At 36.5% G+C, this 21577-nt stretch overlaps 1 protein-coding gene across 1 annotated transcript in view; it reads left to right on the top strand.

Moving 5' to 3' along the window:
* The window catches only part of LOC145691863 (retinol-binding protein pinta-like), a 54216-nt gene extending 32924 nt beyond the window's left edge, over positions 1–21292 (top strand). Inside the window, exons 4-5 of the mRNA XM_081767174.1 lie at positions 7623–7733; positions 21032–21292. Of these exons, the coding sequence (XP_081623300.1) occupies positions 7623–7733; positions 21032–21049 (129 nt within the window). The 3' untranslated portion in view covers positions 21050–21292. The remainder of the gene's footprint in view (positions 1–7622; positions 7734–21031) is intronic.
* The last annotated feature ends 285 nt before the right edge of the window (positions 21293–21577 follow it).

Genomic DNA, 21577 nt, shown 5'->3' with positions numbered 1-21577 from the left:
CCTCTGTCAACTCAGGTCGATCCCGTTGACGCGACATATTTGCTTTTTTACACCCCTTTCTTCGTTTACTGAACTAAACAGTAACTATTCTGAAATATACTACTGCGCATGCCTCGTAGATAAATATTTATGATGCCAATAGTTTTCATTTTGTCCAAGGAATATTCCTTTTCTTATTCCCAGCATGACCCTTTTATTACATTATATGAAGAGCATGTAGGTCTAAATACCTCGTGTATTACATAGATTGTAGGTTTAACACTTCCAGCAAAGAAGAAACATGTGATCATAGTATACAACCCACAGAAGTGATAGCTGGCAATACAGTGGTCCTAATCCCTAACGACACAGATAACGAGCAGTGCCCTCCCCTCTGGTCTAGTGGCTAGCACGTGCGACTTTGGTGTCTGGTGTCCCGGGTTCGATTCCCGGCGGGGAAGCACCTATGATTTTTAACTGTTCCTTATGTTTCTGTGTTAGTGTCTCTGTCGTTATAAGTTATTAGAAAAAGCAAATTGAACGAGTGAAGCAAGTAAAATTAGCAATAAGTAAGTTACTGAAACACGTTCGGTGAGTCAGTTAAAAAAAGTGGACATAAGCACTGACTTTTCACGCCGTCCATGCGAGTTCAAATCTATCTCGGCTTGGATTTTTTCATTTGAGAGAAAGTATTGTTTCTTTTCGCTACAGCTATCACTCTTTTCGTATTTTTCGCTGTCGATAATAATAATAATATCAAATATTACTAGCCCGTGTGTGTATTTCGACAATATAATTTTATATTATTATGTGGAAATAAGTAAGGCTGGCTGGCGCCCCCCTCCACTAATTTTTTTCGATGCGCCTTATGAGTCCACAGTGTCCAACGTTGGTCCCATCTCACTATCACCTCCTGTTCTCTCGATATAAGTTATGGACATTTTGCCTAAAGAGGGCTCTGCCGTGGCTCCATGACTACCCATGACAATGACTCTTCGTTCATTTTGCATTGAAATCGTTTATTTTTCTGATTACTATGAATGCATACTGTCCAACTTTGCTCCCATCACTCTACAATTTCCCGTTCTCTCGATATAAATTGCTAATATTTTGTTTGTAAGGGAGATATGGCGTTACAATTATTACCTTTGAAGAAGAATTGAGGAAGATATTGCCTTGCCACAAACAACACCTATTATTATTATTATTATTATTATTATTATTATTATTATTATTATTATTATTATTATGATTTGCAAATAATAATAATAATAATATTTTACTTACCACTAATGTTGCCTACCTTTATTTGCAATGCAATGTGTTACTAAAAAGCAAATCAAATAACACTCCTCGCCATTAACGCTCCCAAACTCGAAATACATGATTTACAGTTCTATGTGTTAGGGGAAAGCACATTTATTATATTATTCTTTCAAATAACACGTCTCACAAGTTACTTCACTTTCAATGTGTAATTTCATATCATCACTAACAATCATCTTGTTCCGATACGAAAATATCTCCCTCCTGAAAAAAAAAGCCTGACCGTAGCGAAAGGGCGTGAACCTTCTTTATGCGATTAATCGGGTCCAATATTTCAATAAGTCCCTGCACACAAATATCTCAGTAAAAGAGTATAAGTTATTCAAACTTTTTGAATACCTATTTATGGGTGAAATTTGGTTCCCTTGGAAGTTTTTAAGAGTTTGAAGGGCCGCCATTTTGAACATTTTCATCTGATTATTCTGGTTAACGAACTCATCAAGATATTTCAACAATTAATGTTTGTGCCAAGTTTCGTCTCAATCCACTGAAAATTAGGGTGGTTATGGCATTCACAAATAGCGTTATATATATATATAAACAGATATATATAAACAGATAGATAGGTAAATAGACACACAGAGGGAGAGAGAAAAGGTGTTTTGCTCCCTGCTCGCGCCTGTGCTGCGTCAGAGCTAAACCGGGCCCCTTTGCAAAACGTATTGACCAGCCTAACCTAAACACAAACCTCTTAATTGCTAACGTAGAAACGTGGTCGGGAGGTGTAAAGCATGTAGAAATTGTATTTTTAATAACCATGAGTATGGATTCGAACACTCCACTTCCATGTTTTTCTTTTTACTTTTTGCAGCTACATCGGAACGTTCAATTTTTATTCTTTACTAATTGCAAATGACGTTTACATTCAAAATATGAGGAATTTTGGTGGTATTTGTTCGGATATTCTTCTCTTTCAAAATTAAGAAGAGGCTAAAAGCAATACGCAAAGACAAAAAATATTATCAGTACTAAGCATTACCAATAATAATTGCTACGAAAGAATAAATACGACCTCTTTTACCATCTCTCATGAGCTGTATGTATTATTAACAAAATTTTTAAAAACGTCCTTGACGTGGATTCGAACTCGCGTCCTTTTCATTGGGAAGCCAGCACCTTAACCACTACACCAAGATCACGGCGTGGTGAATGTTTAGTTGTCGGCGTATTTGTTGTATTTGTGTTTTAATCCCACTTCGACAATTTTTACTCTTTTTCCTAAGTTTAACAGCTGTTTCTGGCTTCCTCTTTCGGTGTCGTCCTTTATTTACACTATGCACTATTCGTATTCACAGCTTGTGCTCGTCTGCAATGTCTTATTCAGATTAAACTTTTCTTTTTGCCCCTCAGTAAACATTTGATTGATTTAATTCTCATACTCTCCACGGATGGAGCGCAGGAATGCCAGACTCGAAAAATAGGTGTACATTTACTTTCCTGACAGATAATACATTTCATATGTTATTAATAGCTGAATTAATGGTTAGCTGTGTAAGTGTAATTATTATGGATATTCCAATATCTGAGCTTCGCATGTCGATACATTTCAGTGTAAAGAGATTTTTTTTGTACATCTGTCTCCTCCCACTTTGGCTGTTGCTATTTTGTGCTCTGTGTTAGAACCTTCAGTCTGTTTACTGCACGCTGAATTTAATACATTTTGGCAGGAAACTTGATGCGCTTTTTGTTGAAACTTCAACAGATATTTCAGACAATTATCTATTCGTAAACGTTATAATTTGTTTGCTTAGTGTTGTTCAATACTAATGCTCTCTTAAACCCTTTCCAGCCCAATGATAACATTTGGAATCACTACCATTTATAATCATAAATCTAATATTAATTCATGCAGTTTCCCCATGTAATCATAACACTGTTCTTTCAGGTCAATCACATAATTTGGTACCTCTACTTACTCGCGCTGAAGCAAAACAGAGGATCTATGACGTGGCATCACTGCAACAGGAAATACTGTGAACATATGTTTTTCCAACACACAAAAAAATTCGGGCTGGAATTAAATGTTTTCCAGTGAACTATGGAACCATTATGACAACGGAAAAGGAAGGACAACCAATATAGTGGAGGGCTCGCATTCGAAGTTTAATAAAAGGCTGACAAAGGAACATCCGAATATGTTTACCCTTATCCAGCTTTTACAGCAAGAGCAGAACGAAAATGAAAGATCAATGATGCTTCTAGAAGCTGGGAAGAAATCAAGAGAACAGAAACTAAAATATAAGCGTATTCAACAGAGAATCAAGTTCTCTCAAAGTAGATTAGAGTCGGGTCAATTGGATTTGATTTCCTATGTAGACGCTGTAGCTTACAGTTTACATTTATAACAATGAAGGTTGTGTGTGGGTTAAGTATGTGTTTCGAAGTTTCAAAGTTTTGTTCTCTCTCAAATGGGAAAGATATATGTGACTTTAAGAAGTTAAAACTGTATTTCCTTTCCGATACTTTAATTTGTTATTCTAGAGCAAACTTTGTTCTTGTAAAGTATCCTTTGTAGATATTTGGAGGTATTTATCTCTAATAAATTGTGTCATCATTTTACTCAACGTAATTGTGGTGTTTTGCTTTTTACATTATACCGGACACTTTCCCTACATTTGTTATACTAAAAATGATTCTTAGGCGTATTTGGTCACATGAAACAATTCGTTCTACTCGCATGTTCAATCTAGAGTTCTTGAATGATATTTGAAAATCAAGGGGAAATAGGTACTAATAAATTTCCCTCAAATCTAAATATCCCTTTTTGTGTGAATTAGGCAGAACAGGAGCTAGGTAGAACAGGAATTCCTGTTGTGTCTAGAGATAAGATTAAATCAAAAATGCATTACAAAGTGCTGGAGGATCATTAGGCAGAACAGGAATTAGGCAGAACAGGCAGGAACCCCCTGAATTGCTCTTCAACAGTGGGAACCAAGAAGGTGCTTAAAACATTAACGTAGGCCTGCGCTGTGAGAGTGCCACGCAAACAACAAAGTGTGCAAGCCCCCTCCAAGAAAAACACGACCACACCATAACACCAGCACCTCCGAATTTTACTGTTGGCACTACACACGTTGACAGATGACGTTCACCGGGCATTCGCCATACCCACACCCTGCCATCGGATCGCCACATTGTGTATCGTGATTCGTCACTCCACACAGTGGTTTTCCACTGTTCAATCGTCCAATGTTTACGCTCCTTATACCAAGCAAGGCGTCTTTTGGCATTTACCTGCATGCAGCCGCTCGACCATGAAATCCAAGTTTTCTCACCTCACGCCTAACTGTCATAGTACTTGGAGTGGATCCTGATGCTAATTGGAATTCCTGTGTGACGGTCTGTATAGATGTCTACCTATTACACTTTACGACCCTCTTCAACTGTCAGTGGTCTCTGTCAGTCAACAAACAAGGTTGGCCTGTACTCTTTTGTGCTGTACGTGTCCCTTCACGTTTCCACTTCACTATCACATCAGACATAGTGGACCTAGGGATGTTTAGGAGTGTGGAAATCTCGCGTACAGACTTCTGACACAAGTGACACCTAATCACCTGACCACGAAGACCGTGAGTTCCCCGGAGCGCCCCATTCTCCTTTCTCACGATATCTGATGACTGCTGAGGTCGCTGATAATGAGTACCTGGCAGTAGGTGTCAGCACAATGCACCAAATATGAAAAACGTATGTTATTAGGGTGTCCGGATACTTTTATGTGGAGAAAACATTATGAGCAATGGAATGGTACGGAAATCGAATAAGGCTTTTAAAAGTGGGCGCACGAATGTTCGTGATAAGGAATGAACCCCATGGGGAATTGCTGCCGATGTCCGCCTCCATAAAGAAAGAGCCACCCGTGACTATCTGACTCGTGTAAAATATGCTACAAAAGTAGCCGTACCGGCACAACAACGTCGAAACTACTTCCCACAGGTCGATTTTGGGTCGGCAAAGGCGCAGCAAATCTATTACATTGATTATAAAAAGACGTCGGAAAGATAAGATTCTGACGGTTGATTTACGGTCGACAAAATGGTGACGTAGCGGTAGGCAGTGTGGCGTTTCAAAGGTTGGTTTAGGATCAAAAATTAGGCGGCCTAGCGGCTAAATCGTCTGGAAAACGACAGCGGCACAGAGGCTGTCAGTTTCTTCAGTAGAGAGTCGGATCTGTGATAAGCCATGCCGCGACGTTGCGTCTCTTCCGACATACAGTCTGCAAAGAGTCGGCGGCTACCTGCTGCCTCTGATTCGAGCCGGCAAAAAGATGTTTTTTCTGTACATAGTCGTGTATGATCCGTACCGGCGGCCCATCATCGTCGGCTGTGGTCCTCCCACTTTTCGACCGCGATTTACACATGGGGAAGTAGAACACTTTCTGTCATCACTGAAGACTTGGTGCTGAAAGTTGACAAAAACCTGAAAGAGAACGGATGCTTTACGATTTTGTCCTTATCTGATAACTTTCCTCACATTTCAAGAAGTATTCAGTGCCATGACCCAGAAGCATCTGGGCGGTCAGCGCCACGAGGACGATGATGAGGTCATCACGGCCGTGTGGCAGTCATTTTAGGCTACAGACTACTATGATAATGGTATTCAAAAGCTTGTTCTGCAATATGATAAGTGCCTTAATATCGGTGAAAACTATGTAAAAAAAGTAGATTAAGTTACAGATTTTATTGTAACAATAAAATTGTTAAAAAAAGTTGCTTGTTTTATCCTTCACGAGTATTTCAAAACGGTATTACTTAAACAATACGCCTCGTTCACCCACCACCTTCGAACATCGATATGTTACCTAAGACGTACCTGGGAAGTCAAAAATATTCCACATCAGCATTGACTACCTTCTGCCAACGTTCTGAAAGGCCATTGATTCCATCGCGGTAGAACTTGGTGGGCTGTGAAGCGAAGAAGGTTTCAAGTGCATTTTGCGCCTCTATTAGGAATTTGAGCTGGTGTCCTCTAAGGTGTCCAAGGAATGGAACAGGTGATAATCGGACGGTACGATGTCTAGGGAGTATGGCGGATGCAATAGTGTTTCCCATCCAAGGCGTAGAATGGTATCCTGGGTCATCCTAGCCACATGAGACTTAGTTTTGTCCTATAACAGAAGGACCTCTTCGAGATTCAAAAGTGCTGGCTCCAGAGTTTTGAGTTTTTCTTGAACACGGTTACACTGCTGAGAGTACAAAGGTGCTTTGATGCTCTGATCAGCTGGTAGCAGTTCCCGATGTCGCGAGCAGTCCATCAAACACACAGGAGGACCTTCTGATGCAGTGCTGGTTTCGGCTGTTTTGTAACTGGTTCAGGGATGCTAACCAATGATGACGGCGCCGTAAAGCTTCGTAAAAGACCCACTTTATCATCACATGTCAATACACAGTCCAGAAATGGCTCCTTGCTTAGATGATACAGCAAAGAAACAGAGATGTCTGCTCGCGTTGCCTTCTGGCCCGGAGTCAAATCATGTGGGACCCATCGACCCAACTTGTAGTGCTTCCCAAGTTGATGGAGGCGCTTCCGCATAGCTTCTCCACTCACACTGAATTGTAGTTCCAGTTTCTCATATGTTTGACCACTGTTCGCCTCAATTGCTGCCTGAAGATCTTCATTTTGTACATGTGTTGGTCTTCTGGCACGTGGTGCGTCTTCGAGTGTTTCGTCACCGTCCTCAAACTTGTTGAACCACTGCTGCACTGTCCGAGTAGTCACGACACCCTCACCAAAGGCCTGGCATATATTCCGGCCTGCTGCATTGGCGTTTGAACCCAGTTTGAACTCGTACAGCATACACGTCCTTATGATGCTCTGTGGAGGTCCCATGTTCACTCTGTCCTTACGCAAGTTCACGATGTAACTGAACTGCCACAACCAGGTGGTATCTTGGGTATACCCATACCAAAACTGACCTTTGCCTTGTCTCCATTCGCATTCAACTCACGGTGTGAGGACCAATTGAACACAAACCTCCACAAAAAGTGACAGAACTTTCTTGGTTACCTTAGGGTTATTGCATAGTTTTGTTCATTAGATATACGTGTCTCATTTGAAAATCTATTTTCTTGATTTCTATTTAGATTTATGTGTTAGCTAAAGTCAAGATTTTGTTCAGATGTATACTTTAATGCAAGTTAGGTGTAACAAAAAGTTTGATATAAACAAATCTGAGAGTTTTATAAATTAACATTGTTTAAAATGTTAATATGAATTTCACCGAGGAGGAGGATTGATTGATCGAAATCTAAAAATAAGAAAATAAGATTATTTTCATACAATAGTCTAATATAAATAAAATTTTATTCTTTTTTGCGCAGAAAGGATTGCCAGAGAGAGTGAAGTATGTAATTCTCACTAATGTTTCTGAATCAGGATTAAAGTTTATGAACTTTTTTCAACCACTTCTGCCCGAAGAAATAGGGAAAAAGGTAAGTAATTATCACTTAATTTCATATTTTTCCCGCGGAATGAAAAATGTCAGAAAATTGATTCAAAGTGTTTTAGAGTGGATAGACCATCATATCTTTCGGTACAGTAGATTGTTTGATATTGAATTTTAAATATAGCTTAAAGGTTAGTAATATCGTGATATGGGTAATACCATGATATGGGTAATACCGACGTATTAGCAGCTGCCACACCATATCTATGCGTGGAGTTCAAATGTTTACACGTTCGTTTACCTACGGGATGTAGCCCTACAGTGAGCGTAATTTCACCATAAAAGCTTGCGCAACACCGTAATATGAGATCCAAGAAGAAGCAGACGCAAAACATAGTAAGGTAAATGAGGATCTGAATATTATAAAGAACAAAAGAATCTATCTGTCCCAGATTAGCATTACAAAAATTTTCGTATTATAGTATACCCTATATAATGTAGACAAACATATGAATTTGTATTCGTGATCATTGTTGTAAACCTGTGAAACATAGACCATTACTCGTATGATTCTGCGTCCTGTTTTTACGGATTCAGCACTATTCGCAGCTGAACTGAATGGAGAAGTGAAACGACGTTGTTACAATACATAACAGTATAAACTGCAATTAGAATGGTGTTGCAGGACAACTGTCTTGTATACAAAGCTACAAAGATCATGGAATATCCTGAAGAACAGTGTTAGCCGAATGCTTTAAAAGTGAAGGTGTAGTGGACAAAGACATGGCAATATACTTTACTAAACTTGATCGGCTTTTATTGTAGATAGAAAGTGGAGAGTAAGCTAATGTCGCACGGGATTCCATGCTGGATCTAAGCTGTGGACTATCTTAAAGTGAAACAAATATCGTCAGTTGTGTGAGGTGACATAAAAAAAATGGTGCAGGTTGGATAGAATGTTTGTTCTGTGACAGCTGAATCCACCTGATGTGTACTGGAACAGATCGTAAGCAATTTTTCTGTGATGAATGTTCCATATAGCCGATGACGATTTTACCAATCAAAATAACTGGAAAACGTAACAAAAATAGTAATTTTTACATACAAAGTGGTTGATAACACTTCTTGTAGTATTTATGGTTTAGTTCTCTTTCCATATGGAGTACATGCGTATCCGTCCATGGGGTCACGAGAGAAAAATGACCTGAAAGATCGGTTTTTGAGGTACCGTTTGTATCAATAGTAAAAGTACCCACGCTACAATACATTTCTGACCCTAATATTCTAAATGGATAAATTTGAGGATTATGAATCTAATGGAACTATTTTCAAATATCCGTCCATGGAATCACAAGAAAAATTACCTCAGTTGGAATATTTATATTTTAAATATGATATCTTTTTCTAGGCACCCCATGGACGTATATGTCTAAAAAAAATTTCCCTAAATACAACGTCCTCAATTTAAAATTAAAATTCCAATTAGAAATGTATTCAATCGTGTACACTTTCTATTGGCATAAGCGGTACTTCAAAGATCCCAAGTTTTGAGGCCAGTTTTTGTAGTAACAACATGGATGGATATATAAAAATACTTCAATTGGATTCAGCGTCCACAAATTCATATTAAAAGTGCAAGCATGGACATTTTACTATTGGTATAAGCGGAACTCCAAAAATCCCAAGTGTTCAGGCCATTTTTGTTGTAACTCTAACTAACTAACTAACTCTATGGCCTATGGAACCCGGAGGTTCAGTGCCGCGTCCACAAAAGCTCTCCACTGACTTCTATCCTTAGCTAATTGCATCCAGTTTCTACTTTGTATTCCTATCTCTGCGAGATCCATCTTAATATTGTCCTCCCATCTGCGCCTAGGTCTTCCTAATGGTCATTTTCCTATGGGTCTACCAGTCAAGACTTTGAAAGCGTTTCTACTTTCTTCCATTCTAGCTACATGACCTGCCCACCTAAGCCTCCTAGACTTGACGACCCTAACAATGTTGGGTAAACCGTATAAACTATGTAGTTCCTCGTTATGAAGCTTGCGCCATTCCCCATTCTCGTTCCTCTTGGGTCCGAATATTCTTCTCAGGATCCTGTTCTCAAATATTTTCAGTCTATGTTCTTCCCTCAGAGTAAGCGACCATGTTTCACAACCATACAGAACAACAGGCATGATTATCGTTTTATATATTTTAAGCTTCAAATTCCTCGACAGAATTCGCGACGACAAGAGATTTTGAACCGAATAGTAACACGAATTCCCTGCTTTTAGTCGACATTTAATTTCTCCGTGAATATGATTTTCGTCTGTTAATATTGATCCTAAATATTTGAAAGTATCCACTTTATCAAAAGCATTATTTAATATTTTAACGCCTCCACAATTTGCCGTATTACGGTCCTGACGCACTTCCATGTATTTAGTTTTCTCTGCATTTACTTCTAAACCCATGTCCCTGCAAGCGTTTAATAAGATCTTTGCATTTATTTCTACTGTTCTCCTATCATCCCCTATTAAATTTACATCATCAGCATATGCCATAACCTGGTGAATGCCGTTCAACTCTAGGCCTTGGTTGCTATCTTTGATTTTCCTTATGGCGTATTCCAGCACAAAGTTAAATAATAATGGCGACAACGCATCTCCTTGTTTCAGGCCATTTTCGACGTGGAAGCTCGTGGACAAAAATTTTCCTACCCGGACTTTACTTTGGGATTCACTTAAACATATCTTAATTACTCTAATTAGCTTTCTCGGTATTCCAAGTTCTGTAAGAACGTTGTATAATGTTTCTCTCTTAACCGAGTCGTAAGCCTTTCTAAAATCAATAAATAGTTGATGTACCGGGGTATTGTATTCCCACTTCTTTTCGAGTAGTTGGCGAATGGTAAATATTTGGTCGATAGTTGATCGATTTCGTCTAAATCCGCACTGATAATCTCCAATAATTTCATCTGCGTATGGGGTCAATCTTGCTAACAGAATATTTGAAACTCTATTGATGGGTATTTTAAAAAGTTCCATTGGATTGTGTGTCCACAAATTTATATAAAAAATGCAATAAGAAATATATTCAAGCATGGACACTTTTACTATTGGCATAAGCGGTACTTGAAAGATCCAAAGTTTAAGGCAATTTTTGTTGTAACCCCATGGACGGATATTTAAAAGTAGTTCCATTGGATTCAGCGTCCACAAATTTATATCAAAAACAGGGGCATAAATAAGGCCCCCGCAGACCCCGCATTGCGGGGGGCCCAAAATCGTGAAATGGGACGTAGAGAAGGGGCCCCAATCCATGCTGTCTGCGGGGAGGTCCCCAAGCCTTTAGTTACGCCACTGATCAAAAATGCAATTAGAAGTATATTCAAGCATGAACTCTTACTATTGGCAAAATCAGTACTACAAAGATCCCAACTTAAGGTAATTTTTCGTGATTCAGTGGAAGGATATATAGCTAAAAATAGTTTCATTGAATTCAGCGTTCGCAATTAGTATTAAAAGTCCAATTAAAAGGTATCCAGGCATGGATTCTTTTGCTATTGGTAAAAACGGTACTTCCAAGTTGCCAACTTGGAGGTAATTTTTCTCATGGCCTCATGGGCAGATATATTCAAACGCAGTATCATTGGATTCACTATTAAAACATAGTCTTACTCGTGTATTAGCTATATTACTCCGAGTGAGTACGCAAAAGCCGGTACTGAAAGTGCATTAATAGCTTTAATGTGTTTTTATTGTTGAGGTTGGTTTTGCATCACTGTTGGTAATTTTGAGTTATTTCTGCTCTTATCTGTTTTATGTTCTACTCCTCTGGATTGGTTGAGACCTAAATATCTGTATGATCCTTTCGGATTCATGGCTTCTTTTGTCTCTTCTGTAGTTAACTTATATTATTATTATTATATTTATTTCCCTTGATTAAGCTGCATTGTTTTGCATTTCACTATTACAAACTTCATTTTTACGTCTGTCGAGAACATTTCAGTGATGGTCAGTAGTTCCTCAGTTTGTTTCCCGTATAGTTTGATATCAACCATATACATTAGATGCATTATTTTAAGTCTTATTTTGTTTGTTTAGTTTATGTTCATGTTGTACAGTAATTTTGGCAGTGTGTTGAGTCCTAAGCAGCATAGCAGCTGGCTTAAACTATCTCCTTGGAAAATTTCTCTCCTAATTCATATATACAAGATGTTTCAAAACAACACCGACAATGTTTGGGAGATGGTTCCTGACACCAAAATAGGACAAAAAGTATAGATCAACCTGGGTGCACAAATGCTTCCTTTCGGAGTTATAGGCTGCCCAAAACATGAAAAAATGAACTTTAAAGGCCCATAGCTCCAAAACTATGGTATCCACTGCAGTCGGCTACATAATAAGTGAATCAAAGGAAAAAGCATAGCCTATATGTTATCTGTTTCTTCGACTATTGTTTGGATAGATATCTTCCTTCATTGATTTTGGGTATGGTATATGTATTTATTGATGTGATGCATTCATATTATAATTTCACAGAATTAGGGCTAAGAATTAAAACAAACTAACGCTCACGCCACTGACAAATGTGCTCACACTTGGACAAACTTCTAATTGCACTTTTTATACTAATTTGAGGACACTGAATCCAATAAGAACTATTTATAATCACGTCCATCCATGCGGTCACGAGCAAATTGACCTCATACTATGATTAAACGTACTTCCATTAGATTCAACGTCCTCAAATGAATGTGAAAACCGCAATTAGATACGTATGTATTCAAACATGGGCACATATATCAATGATAAGCGTTATTTCTTTACATATAATTGGCTTTTCGGCAGGGATTGTTTCCCCTCCCAAAAGCACTGTGTTTACTAGTGATTTGCAAAGACTAATCAAGGAATATCTTATCTACATTATGCCTTTAATTAATTACACAATATATAACTAATGTTTCTTTTTGATAAACTTTGACTAATATTTAGCAGCATGTCATGGTTTTATAAGTCCTGATGTCACATTTATCTTGTAAAAAGTATTGTGTTTATAAGAAAAAACAGAGAATACCAATAATATTGAGTAAAGAGATGTAAATTAATAAATATTAATATTATTATTTTTATTACATAAGTACTACTATAATAATACTCCTGTTCTCAGGTTAAAATTTTCGGAAAAGATTTGGAGAAACTTTACGATTTTGTTCCTAAAGAATATATTCCAAACGAGCTAGGAGGTAGTGCAGGATCAATGGAAACATTGCAAGGTGAGATTACTTCGATGGTTTAATGTTTTGATATTCTAGATGTAAGTACGATAAGTAATATTTATACATTTAATAAGTATATAGGTGTGACACCCTAGGCTTTTATCAAACATTGTTAAAAAACATTTTCTCTCTAACTAACTCTATGGCCTACGGAACCCGGAGGTTCAATGCCGCATTCGCAAAAGCTCTCCACTGACTTCTGTTCTTAGCCAACTGGATCCAGTTTCTACTTTGTATTCCTATTCTTTCAAGATCTAGTTTTTAAAAAATCAACTTTTGCAAACGTTATAGTTCCAATTTCTGGTTAAGCTAGAACGTTTTGCAACTTTGTATATTTTAAAATGTAACTGTAGCATTTTTACATCGTGCATTTTTAATAATACCAACTAAACTTTTTTTTATGAAAACACGGTACAAAAATGCTATGGTGACTTTTAAACCATACAGAATTGCAAAACTTTTCAACAAGAAGTTCGAACCTAGCATCTCCATCATGTTACATGACTGCATGGCAATAATATTTTGAGCAACAGATTCCAATTAACGAAGGATAAAAATCTACCTTGTGCCCTGTCGCTATCTTCGGGGATGTTACTTTTAACTTTCTACTACCGATGCTGAACTTCGGAAGAGATATATCAGGATAGTAAACCAAATACACAAAGAACGGTTTGAACTGAGCTCCTTCAATTAGATGGGGCTCAAAATGTAGAGTATGTTCCCTGTAATTTTAGTATTTGAAACCCAAGTTTTGATTTCGTAATAAATTTCCAGCAAGAATAAAGGTTGAAAGGGTGAAACTTTAGAGGGAGTTATCATAAGATATTTTCCAGTGTGTCTGATCAATTGTACAGTACCTTAGTAAAGACAGATGTTGAAATCTTCATGTTCAATGTTGGACAACGAATCTTCAATGTTACTACAGTGATCGTTCCTTCGCTTCCACGTTCCAGCCACGAGACATCTCCGACGGGAAGTTTTGTAAACTCGGTGGGACCTGTAAACTCCTCCACAGATGACCAAGTATGGTTATAATCGAAAGATGAACGTGAGAGTGATTTCTATGGTAGCGGACGTTGTCTTCTTCTGGTGTCAAGCGACAATCCTCTAAATGCAGATACTTAAATCCTCACTTTCGTGTGTTGAAAACTTATAAGAACTCCTGTCCACAGTATGACAATAGAATTGTCACATACCCAAGTAGAAAAAAAAAAAAGATTATGTTGTGGCAATCGGGTTTCAGTCTATGTATTTGGATTACGGATGATGACACAACAGAGCTTAACTGAAAAACAGGAAAGGTAACTTAAATTGAAACAAAGGAGAAAATGCTGTATACGGGGAAATTGAGATTATAGGAATACGGAAATTTGCTATACGCACTTATTTTAACAAAAAACAAAGTTAGTGGATTTCAAAGTACTTCGTAATGAAGCTGAAAACGATACTGAATTTTGGTAAAGAAAGGTGAACATTTCCTTGATAAATGACCATATGCAACTCGAGGAGTGAATGTTTCTGGCACTGAATCTGAGATTGCAGCCAGATCGACTGGTTACTGTTCCTTTTCAAATTACATCTCGCAATACTTTGAAAGGGACGTTAAACCCCAAACTATAATGTCTGCAAAAGCTGATTTTTTAAAAACAATTTCTCGTAGCAGTTCATGTTTTTCAATTTTGAAAAATAATTATTGGCATCATTAAATCTGTCTATTGTCAACGGATGTGTATATCATTATATCACATTATGATATATTATTTCATTAACATTTTTAATTGAATAATTTATGATTAACCTGTAGCCCAAGCCCACCTAAGGGCACTGGCGAAGCGTAATCCCACAAGTAGGGTAGGTCCGATAAACTAATAACACAAATAACATTTAATGAATCATAAAATGTTTAAAATTATAGTCACAATTATATTTTCCTTATTGAGTTAAACAAACAAAAAAAAAAAACCCTACCAAATCTATTTATTTTAAAGAACTTTCTTAGCTGTACTGCTAATGCTGTTTAGAATTAAATATATATGCATGTATACATAGTAGTATTTTGTTGTTTGATTTAACAAGAAAGAAAAGATTTTTTTGAGTTTTACGTCCCATGCTTATGCCGGTTAAAATGAATATTTATATAGGCAAAAGTAGACGGAAAAAGTATATTATTATTATTATTATTATTATTATTATTATTATTATTATTATTATTATTATTATTATTATTATTATTATTATTATTATTATTCAACAAATATTTACATGGGGGAAATATGCAATGTGTATTAATGGAATATTCCCATTCAGCTCCATTACAAATATTTTGAAGTGCAGTTCATATTTTCTTCTGCCTGGGATTTGCAGGGCAGATGAGGGAAATTTCCTCCTTGCTTGCTGTTTTCATTTCCTGCATATTTGAAAATGGAGGGAGAGAAAAAAAAAGTACATTCTTACAGTTAGTTGTCAAATTTCTTGGATAAGCATTTGTTACTTACATCTCCAACTTTAAAGTAAGTACTTTAATTAATGCATCACTTGATAATGACTTCACTAAAAATGTTAATGCTCAAAAGGAACTTCATTTGAATCAACGCAAGATATTTAAATATTATATACTATACAGTGACATATTTAAGGGGGTGGCTTCCGGGCTTCAGCACTCACCGAAATTTTATCGCAAGTTTTTATCGTTTTACATATATATTGCAGAATTTTCACATTTCCAGAAATAAAGTTAGCAAAGCTCCTTCCGAAACAAGCGAAGCCTCCCGGAAGAAAATCGTAAATACCCCACTGATTCTATGAAATAGAAAACAACTAAAATTACACACAAATATTATTTTATCCTGTACGGTAGCGTTTGTTATGTTTAATGTATCAGACTTATATTCTACAAGCTATTATGGCCGAGGCATCATGTAGGGGGAAGCAAACAGCTACTCTGAATAACTCCTGAGAGTATATACCTAAATTAAACAAATTATCACTAATAGAAGCACATAATTGTACACAGAAACTTCTTACCCTGTATTAAGGAAACTATTTTATAACATATTAGCATTGAAAGATGCCTTCAACTCTAAAACTAAACTCCGAGAGGCGACCCTTCGCACCTTCCCAACAATGCGTGGAATCCCCAGCGAAAATAGCTTCGCTCCCTGAGCAGCATAGCACGTAAACTTGTCTAGCGATCTGGTGAGGCTCAGACGGAAAGGTCCCCAAGTGTTTCCAACCTATTATTTTGTTACTGAAGAAACCAAAATGTTGAAGTATTGGCTTTATTTTATAAGAAACCAAAAATTTAAAAAAAAAAAAAAAAACGGTAGAAAACGGTAGGTTCGGCCTCAGAGCCTCATAATACGTTTCACCACTGCCTAAAGAAAAAAATAGTTTCAGTTCTGAATACAGAATATCGGTTCAGGATTGTGTCAACAAATTCAGTCGCCAGGTAGAAGGCCGGCAGCTTGAATACGCCCGGCAAATTGATGAGGACAGTTCGAAAGTGCTGTCTTTTGACTTGCAGCCAGGCGTGTGATAGTGATCATATAACTCCAAAAATTACATACTTTTTGGGAGGGCTACACTTGTGCCCTTTCAGACATTTATTATAGGTAGGTCTATAGCTAAATAAGTAAACGGTATTCAGCAAAAGGTTTCCGAGTGGGCTTTGCGCTGTAGTAAATCGCAGCAAATGGACATCCTTGCTAGATCCTCCACTATTGGCTCTACGCCATGGCGTACCCCAGATACAGCGCAAGAAGTGCGTTCCTTGGTGCAGCGTGCAAATGCACCGTCTTAAAAAAACAATAACGAAGGCAGTACAACTAATGGAGTCTATTGGCGACTTTATCGTTATAAACTGGATTAATATATCGAACTTCGTACAATGAATCTACACTATTCACACGTCGTTTTGATAGGGATGTGTGCGACTTGTTCCACCGTCATCTTGAAATACGACGCCATATTGGATTTTTAAAATCATTTAACAACCCTTTTCTAGATAGTTAATGACTCGATTTGAATCATTCTTTTTTAATGAAGATCAAGAGCCAATAATCATCTAGAAATAGTCACATTGATAAGTTAATTTATGATTTTATAATGTGTGTGTGTGCTTGTTTTTTTTGGTCTAAAAATAATATTGTTGGATATGAAGTGATTATTCTTTGGGATTGTTTTAAAGCATTCTACGCCTGATCTTTTCAGCGTTGCCATTGTGTACCAACATAATAACAATTATAATAGCTGAGGTACTCGTTTTATACAATAATTTTACGAAAGAATAAATGTATTTTCAATTATTGGGATAATCAAATTTGTCAATACTGATTCAGATGTCAGTCGTTTTCATTGTATCAAGAGGTGAATTTGTGTCCACAATATCTTAGTGCTCATTGTTATCAGTTTGAAGCAGGACGTTATTTTAGTTATTGTTCTTGTAGTATATTTTGTTGTTCATATATCTATATTACCGTATATTTTTATTAATTCAATAACTATATTTAACTTCATAATAATGAATTGATGCCTGTGTTATTTACCCTAGGAACACCAAGGTATTTTGGCTTCCATTACAATCTAATGCCTGTGAGCCTCAGAGGCTTCTCCCATGGTGTTCCTAGGGTTTACAATTCACAGGAAGATGAACTTGTATGAGTCTCAAACCATGACTCTTACACAGATTTTATTTCATATTCTTAGGGTCTCAAGAAATATATTCATTTCAAAGCAAAGCCAAAATGCAAAAGTATTTCATATTTTCCCTATGGGATTACTGAAAAATAAACCAAAATGTCATAGGGCTTGTCGATTTCATTGTCGAAGTTTCAAAGAGCACGGGAGCGTCAACAGAATAAATGCCAAGGCGATAACAGTGTAAATCGAAATGGGTATTCACAGAAATTCCAAAGACTATCGTTAAGCCTGAATGATATTCCATATCCCGAAATCACCTTGTTGTGAACTGTAAGAACACATCCACTGATTTTCAAGAATCCTTTATACTCCCTTGCCATGTACTTCAAATTGAGGAATTGCTGGTCTGTGCAGTCTGTCTGCGCTAGTGTGTGCCCATCTCAAATAAGACAAAATGTATTTACTGATGAAACTATCGACAAACACACGTGTAATTGATTATAATCCTTCGTCAACAACTTCAGAGGGTTCTTTTTATGGGATGGCATAAGCATGTTTCAGTTTCCTACGAAGACAAACTCAGAAATTCGAATAGAAGCTCTGTATATTTGAAATGATTTTTTAAGCAATTCGTCCCTTCCAGATAATTACAGTTTTATAATTCCTACACTGAAACCTTCAGTGGGGGAAGATAAAACATTCCTACAATACGCCCAGTTTAGGCAGACCATGATACTGAGAGTGCTTTAAAAGATGAAGAAAAATAGATCCTGAATACAATTCCTTCAATGACCCAAACCGAATTAAATAGGGAAAAAGAAGTAACGTGCTCAATACATCATTAATAGAAAATAGACACAAAAAAAAAAATAATATTGTCCTCTTCCTTTCTCGTTCCTTCGAGACATTTACCACACTACCAACGATAAAGTATTCCATAGACATTGATAAAGCGATAACTGAGATTTGCAATTCTGGACAGATTCCAGTTTTAGTTACAGATCAACCAGTATATGTTTCGATGAAGCAAGTATCGTGGATTTGGTCAAATTTATACGGCAAAAAGCATTACATACCTTCGTTTGATAGACTTCATATTGAAATGGCACTATGAACAACAGCAAGATATATGCTTGGAAATTTTGGGTGAACAAATGTTTTAAGAATCTGGAATTATTTCATCAGGAATACCAGAATTGTTAATTAAAGTATCTCGTCTAAAGAAGACTCGACACTACTATCAAGTTACCGTTGCAGTCCTTGAACATTTGCTAAGGACTGTATTTCCAGGAATGAACTATGGCGATTTTGGCCCTGAACAATTCCAATTGTCTCAAAGTCCATAAATTCTAGAAGTCAGATGTTTATGTTTTAGAATACGAGTTTTTTTTAAAAAAACAATCACGTATTATTTTGATATTTGACCTTTCCTATAGACAATGAAACATAAGTTTGTATATAAATGTTTTGGAGACGCTTATATCTTAGTTTGTTGCATTGGATAATCAAAATCATGCGCATTGCGTGACAGATCACATTTGAGACCGGCGAAATTTATTTGAGATCGAACAAAACTGGTCCTACCCAAAGATCAAAAATGTCCAACGATTCTATTAGTTGAGGTTCACGAACTTCAGATAATCACAACTGTTGGTGATACTGATAGACAGAATGAAAATCCTTCAGTATTTAAACGATAGATGATTTCAAGTCCAGAACTCGCAACACTTGTAAATGACACATGAAAATCAATCCTAGCCACCATCCCTTTCTTTGAACACAACAGAATTGTATTTCCAATACACAAACCAAAATTGTTAAATTTCTTTCAGCATTTGTAAGATGGTATTCCAAAATTTGACGGTTCAAGTATCGTTCACGGACTAACATCAGAAAAAATATAAACTTTTAAAGAGTATTCTATTTCTTTTTTCTTTTTTTTTTTTACACTGGCTGCGTAGAAATTACAAACTTTTGACAAAGTATGGGACTTCTTCAAGGAAGAAAATAAGAGAAAAACGGGTAAAGAAGAAAGAAGAAAGGTGTTATTTGAGGCTAAATTCTCCCAAAATTTCTTTTTGAGAAATTCATAAAACAAAAAAAGAGTTATTCTTGCTCCTGACTGAAACAACTCTAAACTTTGTAACTTCATAGAAAACGATTAATTATAACATGGGAAGATTCAGTTATTTTGACTTCTCCAGATTGTGACATGGCGGTAACGAATCAAGAAGAAGCAGACACAAACATAGTCTTGCATATTATAAGTGTTGCACAGAAGGTTCACGCAAAATAACGGTTATTTCACCCAAATACTTTTCAGGTTTTGGTCGGAGAATTTTATAATTTGATAAGAGATTTTCCAAGTTTTGTATAATGGGTTGCACTTGGAAAAGAAAAGCTCTAGATTTTTCAACATGAACTCAATATACAGTATATTGAAGGGGAAGAACAATTGGCAAGTTCTTTGCTTTTCTGTCATGCGTTTACTGGATGTGCCACCACATTTTAATTCGCTAGCAAAGGATAGAAACTTGTATTTAAAATTTGGAAAATGCATGTCACACAAACGTTTTTGTATCCTAGCCGATGTTCCTTCGTTCTATTGACAAAAGTAAAGAATTCAGAATAATTGAGCAGTTTATCTGTTATCTGTTAGGAAAACCACTATGTGCTCTAAAGTAAATGATTTACGGAATGAGTTATTTACAGATGGAAAAATTACTAAGGACATAATAGTTTCCCCTACTCAAGATACTCCACTCCACCACACGAATCGAACAAATTATCGAGCCAGTATTTGATTAACAATTCATCAAATCCTTTAAGAATTACGTTCACTTGAAATTTTTGGGTAGATAAGTGTTGACAATCGTTGGAAGCCATTATTGATGTCTTCGCTATAGGTGCTGTTTTCACGCAAGGAACTTATCAAGTGTGGGTGCAAAACAACTCCACCTTGAACTAAAAACTCTATTTGTGGAAAGCTTCCCTAGATGATATATCTCTTCATACGTGCAAAGGGAATTATGACGCAAAAAATAAACAGTAATCAAGTTTGGAAATGTTCAAAGTTGTGATATAAGATTGTCAGGTTGAGGGAGGGACACTATACTGTAGAATATAATTACTGAATTATAATTATTTATGTAGTCTATTTTTTTTAACGTTCTCAACTACTGTGTGTGCTGTGCAATTTATTTGAATTTTATTCTTTTGCTGTCTTTTTTGTTATTATTCATGTTAAATTTAGGAGGACCACAGGATCACCTGAAGGGCCACATGCTGAAAACGCTGTTCTATGACATTGGGAAATACGAGTACAAATAAATTATATTAAATTATTCTTAAACTATTCTAAGAAAACGTTTGATACACATTTCTGTATTTGCTGGCAGAAGTAGAACTCATGCTTAATTCCTTTCTTCTTATTATTTTCACAGCGAAATCAAGCGCATTGATTTTGGAACACGAAGACTGGCTCAGGAAAATGAAAACAATGAAGTCAGATGAGTCTAAAAGACCAGGAAAGCCTAAGACGTATAACGACATTTTTGGTATGGAAGGAAGCTTTCGATCTCTCGCTGTTGATTGATCACAATGTAGTCTGCTTCTTTGAATAGAAATCTTTATATATATTCTTCTATCTGTGATGTAGATATTCAAGCATATTTTGAGATAGACATGTACATTTAATATGATACTGCACAAATAAATACTTCTAACTTACTTTGAATAAATAGTTTTCATTTCTTAAGAATGGAGGTTTATTCTTATACTTAACATTGCCTACTGTCTCATATTCATGGAGAAGAAACAGGATCAATTTTCCCTCCCCATAAACCTATATATACACAATAGTTGAGGTCCTTCAAAGTTAAGCTATTATTATGTTACAACGATTTTATTTCACAAATAATCCCTCGGTCAATGTCTATACCAGAGAATAATTATCCGTGTTCCTCAATTATACTATCCGTAGAAACAGG

Source organism: Thermobia domestica, chromosome 8 (assembly GCF_964235325.1).
Source record: "Thermobia domestica chromosome 8, izTheDome1.hap1.1, whole genome shotgun sequence".
Taxonomy (NCBI): domain Eukaryota; kingdom Metazoa; phylum Arthropoda; class Insecta; order Zygentoma; family Lepismatidae; genus Thermobia; species Thermobia domestica.
Note: the sequence above shows the minus strand (reverse complement) of the source record. Positions and strands in the feature narration are given on the sequence as shown.